Source organism: Centruroides sculpturatus, unplaced genomic scaffold, assembly GCF_000671375.1.
Source record: "Centruroides sculpturatus isolate CEXI.00-Female unplaced genomic scaffold, Cexi_2.0 scaffold783, whole genome shotgun sequence".
NCBI classification, from domain to species: domain Eukaryota; kingdom Metazoa; phylum Arthropoda; class Arachnida; order Scorpiones; family Buthidae; genus Centruroides; species Centruroides sculpturatus.
In genome coordinates this window covers 78999-87364 of record NW_019384930.1, presented here as the reverse complement: position 1 = coordinate 87364, position 8366 = coordinate 78999, and the positions used below count along the sequence as shown (strand labels likewise).

The 8366-nt window shown below is 27.1% G+C and overlaps 1 protein-coding gene across 1 annotated transcript; it reads right to left on the bottom strand.

Annotated features, from left to right (window-relative positions):
• Positions 1–6291: 6291 nt before the first annotated feature.
• LOC111631971 (regulator of G-protein signaling loco-like) lies at positions 6292–8366 on the bottom strand. Its single transcript, XM_023376323.1, has 2 exons — positions 8269–8366; positions 6292–8001 (listed from the first exon to the last, which is right to left on the bottom strand). The coding sequence occupies exon 2, from the start codon at positions 7966–7968 to the stop codon at positions 6454–6456; it is 1515 nt and encodes a 504-aa protein (XP_023232091.1). The 5' UTR covers positions 7969–8001; positions 8269–8366; the 3' UTR covers positions 6292–6453.

The window sequence follows — 8366 nt, the reverse complement described above, 5'->3', positions numbered from 1 at the left end:
CTTCTTAACTCACGTTGTTTTAACCATAAAGTTAAGAATTGCATAGTGGCTCCAACATGCACCAAGTCGTGCTATCCTGTCATCTGTGATGAGTACCATGTAGACACTTGAAATTCTCAACGAGTCAACTGGATCTTTATCATTCTGCAAGACTTTAGGATATTGTAAAAGAGGAATCCTTCAGTTTATAAACTCATGCAGAACATTTCCCATTAGGGAAAAATGTCCTAATGTTCCATTCAGTTTTATTTATGTATTCAAAGATGAGCTTAATTAAACTTGAAAAACATTTAAATAAAAAAGACCTCTATACTCAATTAATAATTTTTATATATGATCACAGATATTGTCATCATTAATTTTATATTAGAATCAGCATGTTTCAAAATATATAACTTAAACGACATTTATAAAACTTCATTTGTAATTACAATGTGGTTATAGTTACCATTACCTTCAGATCAACAGGCATTTTTCAGCTGTATTTTCCTGCTATCAGCCTCAACATATAGTTAATAATGCACAATTGTTATCAGTTGTCCTTAGATATCGATCATTACTTCAAATACAGTAATACTCAAAACTTACGCGATAGGTGGGACCGAGCAATAACCGCGTAAGTTGAATTCACGTAAGTCGGGGTATAATTTCGCAATTTGTGTAAAATCCAAGTCAGATGTATGTAAGCTAATAAATGTTCTCGTTAATCTTATCTCGTCATTTGATTCGTTCACGGTTGCAAGAAATCACTGCATAGAGTCTCTAGAGTCTCCGTAGATATAACAAACACAGAAATAAATAACACAAAATAAATTGTAGCTATGTGTCGATTCCGCACGACACGTCCGAACATGTAAGCCGAACAACAGTGTGGAGAGAGTGAGTAATTGAGAGTTGCGTGGCACTCAAACAAAAAATGAATCGACGAGATTTGAAAATCACGTAACTCCGGGTTCACGTAAGTCGGGATAGAGTAAGTCGAGGTATTACTGTATTAAATTTTTATCATTATAAGCTCACAATACATTAGTTTAAATTATTGGCATTTCTTAATTCATTGATAATATAGATAAATTACTATTAATTAATAATAATAAATATAATTAATAAATCTTTAAGTTGTGCATTTTTTAATTGTTACATGTTCTTTTAATGTCAATAAAACCAAAATTTCACAAATTATAGTCTTATTTACTGATACTGCTTAATTAATAACAATTATCTTCAGTACATATGCATTCCAAGATAATAAGTACAGTACATTTTATTGTATTTGAAGCACAAGTTTAAGTCGTCTCAAATAGAAATAAAGTAGAATTTTCTTATAAACTGCTATTTATAATATTATCTTATTTACATTCAGCAAGTCTGTGCCTAGGCATTTTCTTCATACTTATTAAACAACCAACATAAAAGATCACATATAGCACTTATTTATCAGCTGTATTACATTACACAGGTGATATAAAAATAATTTAAGTAAAAATTAGTTTTTCTATGAACATTCAAAACAAAAAAACACCAACTGAATAAGTGAAATATTTGTATAATAAGTACCATATTTTTGTTTGTATAACCCAAGAACTATACACGTTTAAAAAAACATATTTGAAAAAGATAATTTGATGAGACAGATTATACTCCAATTTTAAGTTGTGATCACAAAGTCACACCTATGGAGCAAAGGCTGCTCCACAGGCATGCAGTATATGGTGGAACATATTATGCAAGGGTTTTATTTTTGTTCTAGCAATTTTCTATAGGGAATACAATATCACAAGTTACATGTCAGGGATGATCAAGTCTTATCAAGATAAGAGCTATATATCACCTATTAGAAATACATAAAAGATGCATTTTCTATCAGAATAGTATTTTATATTATATATAGTTAGATATCACTATTACTTTACTGGTACTTTATGAAATCCTTTTACCTTTACAAATATACCCCTTTAGCTTTCAGTTACCTGTTTAAAGTTAAGTTGCAAGTTTTGCATACAATCCATATGTATATCACATAAATAATGGTCAGCAAATTTAAATAATATTCATACATAGGTAATGATTTTGATTAAGTTTATAAAAAAAATGTATAAGTATACATGAACTGCAATAAGGGTTAAAAGCTGCCGTTTGATCATCATGGTTATAGTCATTAAAATACAGTACTGTATTAAAAAATTTTTATTTACACATAAAAATGCAAATAACAGAGAATTTCATATCAAAAGAATTAACATTTGTCAGGTATGCTTTCCCTATCCTACCAAAAGTTAATTTACTTAAAAAACTATTCTTTCCCTTATACCCAATATTAAAAATAATTTTTTTCTATATCAAATATACTTTATAAGAATTCAAAACTTTAGGAAAGCAATCATCTACATACAACTTTGTGCAGCAACAAAAAAGATTTATTAAACTGAGAAAAATTAACATTTTCAATTATATTTAATGACCTTTATCAAACTGATGCTCCAAAAATTAATCATCATCAAATACTATTGAAAACAGAATAAAAATATGCAAATGTGAAGCATGATTTAAATATTAAAAAATTCTACAATCTAACATACATTGCTATGATATACATACATTTTATTTTCTTTTTTTTTCTTTTTGTTGCTTAGTTTTTGTGTAACATTATATTGTGTAGACTTCAAGTCAGGATTTCAAGTACTTGATGTCATGTTTAGGTCTTTGAAGTTTATAGAGTTCCTCTTCGATATTTTGAGATTTTCAGAATCCATAAATCAATGTGTAAGGTTATGCTTGNGTTAATTTAGTATCAAAAACGTAAAATATTTGAATAGCCCAAGACATAGCCAAAGATTGCAGCACCACAGCACTGACGAAAATTTAAATTTGCCGACTGGAATTCTTTCGGATGATTGACTTTCGGATAATCGACGCTCTACTGTAGTTACAAATTAGAACTGTTTATTTTATAGAAAAAGAATTGGTTAACAGAGAAAATGTCTTCAACTATACAAAGCCTAAAAATTTTTTCTTTAATATTTGAAATTATGTAATTATCATATACCATTCATTAATTTAAATTTGGCAGATAAACTTTCAGTTTGTGTCGATGATTAAATTTGTCATTTTAGTAATTTTTTTTAATCAAAGATTAAAATATTATGAGTGTGGTTCTGATCATTTTTCTAGTAAAAAAATATTTGATTAAATTATTTTAGATTTGGCTTGGTCATAAATTTTTTATTATGATATTAAATGATAATAAGTGAAAGTATAAAATTAACATCGGAAACTTATAAAGTTTGGTTATATAAACTGTGTATTAAAATAAGATTTTAAAATAAACAATTTATAAAATTTAATTTGAAATATCTAGACTAATTTCATAAAAAGTGTGTAAAATTACTCTAATTTATTACAAAAAAAAATTGGAGTAATTTTAGATATTTTATTATTTTTATGAAATTAGTCTAGATATTTATTTATGAGTGTATTAATTATATATTTGATAACTATTATAAAAAAATAATAATAATGACAGCTTACAAAAATGTCTTAAAGATTTTTCCATATTAATGTTTTTGAAGCTCAGATCAAAAACAAAGTCACAACAAATTGATAAACACATGTTCCAAAATCTAAAAATTTTCTAGACTATACATAACATGACAACATGTTTTTCTCTCTTCTATAAATCTTACACTCCATACAATTAATCTTACAAAACAAACAATAAATGTTTCTTGTTACTCATGAACAAGTAGCAAGAAAAATTTATTAATTGCATGTTTTCAAAGATTTATAATCTCCTGCTTTTGAATTGTAATGTAACAATAATGCCATTTTAAATATAAACTGCACTATCTTTACCATTAAATTATAATAAGTTTGCCAAAGTTAATGCAAAATTTGAATTTGACCAATACATCTGAATTTACATTTTTCTTAAAATAACATCATTTATCTACCAAATAATGTTATTTTTAACAGTGGTTCCTAATATAATAAATTTCCACAGATATTTGAAATTGCATATCAATATTAGCTATTATATTTTTAAAATAGCTTCCTATGCAATTATTTGATTTAAAACAGACTATTCTAAAAGTAATAAGAGAATTTATAGATTAAATGTTCTCAGTTATCTCCAGATTCAGGATCCTACAAAAGTATTATTAAATTATTATACAACAATAAATTTATAAAGATAGAAGTAACAATAAAAAAAAAAATAAAAATAAATTGTGCACTATATTTAAACATTAAAAGCTAAAGACAAAACTATAAGAATTATAGAAATAGTAATATTAAATATAATAATGAAGATCTGTAAAAACTGTTTTAAAAAATTATAATAATAAATAATTTAATTAAATTGCATACATTCAATATTTTTCTCTTGTGAATCCAAGAGTAAAATATTATTATTATTATAGCCTATAATTTTTTAATCACAAGTCAAAAGGTAATATTTTTAACTTAAAAAAAAAAAACTCATTACATATATGAAATTTCTTATAACATTATTATTGTGATTATTTTTAATATATTTACTAACAATTGTGTTTATAAATTTTAGAAAAATATCAATTACTTTAAATGGTATTGTCTTTTATTTAATTTTTCATTTAAATATGTATGAACACATTTAAATGACGTTTAACATAATGTTTATTTCCAGACTACATCTTTTACTATTAATTAACCCATTTTATCAGTATAAAAATATAACCTATGGATCATATGTGAAAAAAGTTGATTCTTGGACTTTATGAGAAAAAATAAAATTAGTCTTTTATTACAAAAATGTGTAAATTGTAATTTTAAAATATGTGAAAAAAAATTTTCAATTTTGTTAAATGTGATTATGCTTCATATATTTTATTACAGCATTAAAAAAATGAATTTAAGTTTTCCGATCAATAAATAAATTTTAATTTTACAGATTTTTTGCACAAGTAACAATATTTTTGATTTTTATTTCAAAATATTTTTATCATAAATTCAATTTTGCACACTTAATCAGATGCCACTACCCTGTATATTTACGAGAAAAAATTGCAAATGAATTTGTACTACTGACAGATAGAGCAGATAGTATGTTATAAATGTATTGTGATACATACTAAACTTTTTTAAAACTTTATTAAAAATATTTTTATGTCACCCAGTTATACACATTAATAAAAAAAACAATCCAAACAACTATAACTTTGATGAAATTTAAGCTTCAAAAATATTTTTATACATTATAAACTGTCAATTTTAAATTCAGTTATATATAGTGTATAAATATTAATGATTTCAAAATATAATTAAGCATTCTATAATCAATGCTTAGATATATTTACAACTATTTTCTGATTAGATCATTACTCATGCTTATTTCATAAATAAAATATTTTGCTTAAACAACAAAAAAGTTCTACAACCACTTATTCCTTCTCTACATCTAATTTAAATTTAATTAGATTTAGTGAAGACAATTTAAATTAAAATTTAATAAATAATGGTTTAAACAGAGATTAATCTTTTAAAACTTGGCTTCAAAATATCGATATGTTTGTTTAACTTTATTTATGCATATCAAATTGTAACCCTCTATGTATTTTTAAATTTTCACAAAATACATAAAATGTACCAGGATAAATGATGTTAATAAACCAATATATTAACTTTTCAAATTTAAATTATTTCCTCAATAGTACACAATAAACACTTCACAAGTAATACAGTATTGCCGAAACATCAAAAATATTAAATGTATAAAGAAAATCTTTTATTTTAATTTTAATAGATTAAACTTATATAAGTTACTTTTTCTTTAAATAATGTTCCATTAATGAATTGTCAACCAAAATCATAAGATAAAAAGAATGATAGATTATAAGTTCAGTTGCATATTTTGGCTAGATTTAATTTCGCTTCTGTAACTAAAAGAAATATTTGAATAATGATTATAAATTTAATATTTTATTTATAAGTATTATTGAAAATTAATGAATAAAATAGTTTTTACTTGTTTTATTTATAAATAACCAAAAGATTTATATGAATATATAAACATTCATTCACAGATTAAAACAAGGAAAAAACTAATCTTGCAAGAAATTCAAATACCATTTTTTAAATTAATTCCAAAATTTATTGGTTAACTTATCTAGTAACTTATTTATTTAATCAGAGATTGCAAAACAAACAAAACTACCTAAGCATTGTTTTTAACAGGTAAGAGATAATCCTATAAATCGTGAACATTAAAATTACATAAATTTAATTTTTTTTATACATATGATCAGTATCATTATTAATTAATATAAAAGACGTGTATGACAAAATTGTTTAAAGTGAAATTACTTCAGTAAAATTAAATATTGTTTTACTCTCTATTGTTTCAATCTAAAATGAAGGAACAGAAAGTTTGATTTATTTTTTTATTTAAATAGTATAATAGTGAAATAAGATAAACTGTTAGCTCAACTTTGGCTCACCTTCATCTCGGAATCCAATACCACTGTCGCTATTGCTACTATTGCTGCTGGTATTACTAGGTTGAGGTGACATGTGAAGATGAAAATCAACCATTCCCGATGCAGCATCAACACTGATTGCCAATCTATTTCTATATAAACTTACTATAGCTTGAAGAATCGAATCTGCAGATTCTGGAAATTCTCTGCATTTATTAGTTACAGGATCTGGTGTGCAACTTATCCGAAATGCTTTGGCACGCTTAATATGTTGATGATGAAGCAATAATTTAGTGTCAACCATAAAAACATGACATGAACTGCTAACAGATACTGGTCCTTCGTGACTTCCTTCACTCATTTCATCACTACTTGTTCCATGACTGGTCACTAATCCAAAAAATTTCTTATCGTCGGCATAAACACCACTAAATGTTATTTTTTCTGCCGGAAACTCTGCTAAGGTCAATCCATGTGGATTAGTAAGCACAACACTTTCGGGATAAACACAAAGTAACACTAAAGTGTGAACTTTCTTTTCAATACGAAGTCTTCTAATACAACTTCTTATTGTTTGCAAACGTGAACTCGGAAGTTGTGGCTCTTTGGGCATTTCAATTGTTCCCAAGTAACCGACAACTGCTTTTAAGATCACCGAATCATTTGGTTCTTCATTTTCTTCATTTTGTACTTGACGGAAGAAATTTGACGGATAGAGAATGTCATTTAAATCCTGCTCGGTAAAAATTGAATTAAATACTTCGTTAGTAGAACAAGGAGAATTTATATGAACACTATGATTTCGATTTTTATGTTGTTTTTGTTCCTTTTTTTTCACAATGTTTACTTGTTGTTTCTGTTTTAAAATATGAGCATTCTCTCTATTGGACGGCTTAGCAGAAGTAACTCTATTGTTCGTTTCTTGTAATCTTTGTTGTAAAATTAAATCTAACAGAGCCTTATTCGATCGGCCGGTTAATGGCAGTAACGTTTCCGCGGATGGACACTTCTGGTCCCGAGACCGTTTATGTATTTCGGCTTCAACTTTACTTCCCTGAATATGATCCACAAACAAGGCACCAGTCTGAAGATCGTGAACGACCTTCTCAGCACGACAAACATTCAACTGCTGTCTGTTTCTCATTCTGTGGGGATATTTCGGACGGCTTCTGGCAACGGTGACAAATTCCTCCTCGGAAGAATCCGAATAGTAATTTTCCGCAATCTGCAGCTTAAGCAATCCGGTTGAACTTCCAATCAGTCTCACCACATCGTCGTGAGGAACTTTGGAAACATTCTGTCCGTTCACGGCTATCAGAAAATCTCCGGGTCTGAGTCCGGCTTTCTCGGCCGGACTGTTGCTAACTATACAACTCAGTATGCAGGGGGCCTGTCCGGAAATGGTGAATCCGAATCCGTTCTTTCCCCGCACGATCTCCACCGTCCTCACTCCGTAACTCGGACGCTTCTTTCGTCTTCTGTGTTGATGCATTTTGTTAGATATTACTGGCGACATTAAGTGTATTCCTTATGTAATAAATAAGGCATCCTGGAATAGATTACAAAATAAAAACACATTACTATAAAATCAATTAAGTACAGATGTATATTAGCATAAATTATAAAACCAATTAAATTACAACACAATTAGCATTTTAAAAATACTAAAAACCTACACTTAAGTTTAATAATAAACGGTCGACCGAGTTCGGTTACATTAAACAAGTTTGAGTTTACGGAAATTACTTGATAGTAAATACTTAACGTATTTTATTCAGAATTGTTCCTGCTTCGAATAATAGTTCAATTTGCCTACCTGAATACGGTAAAAAGTGGAGGTCGAACTTTTAAAAATGTTTTTCCATTACGATCCGACGGGACAAAGCCTGCATTCCGCCTTTTTTTTTTTTTTTT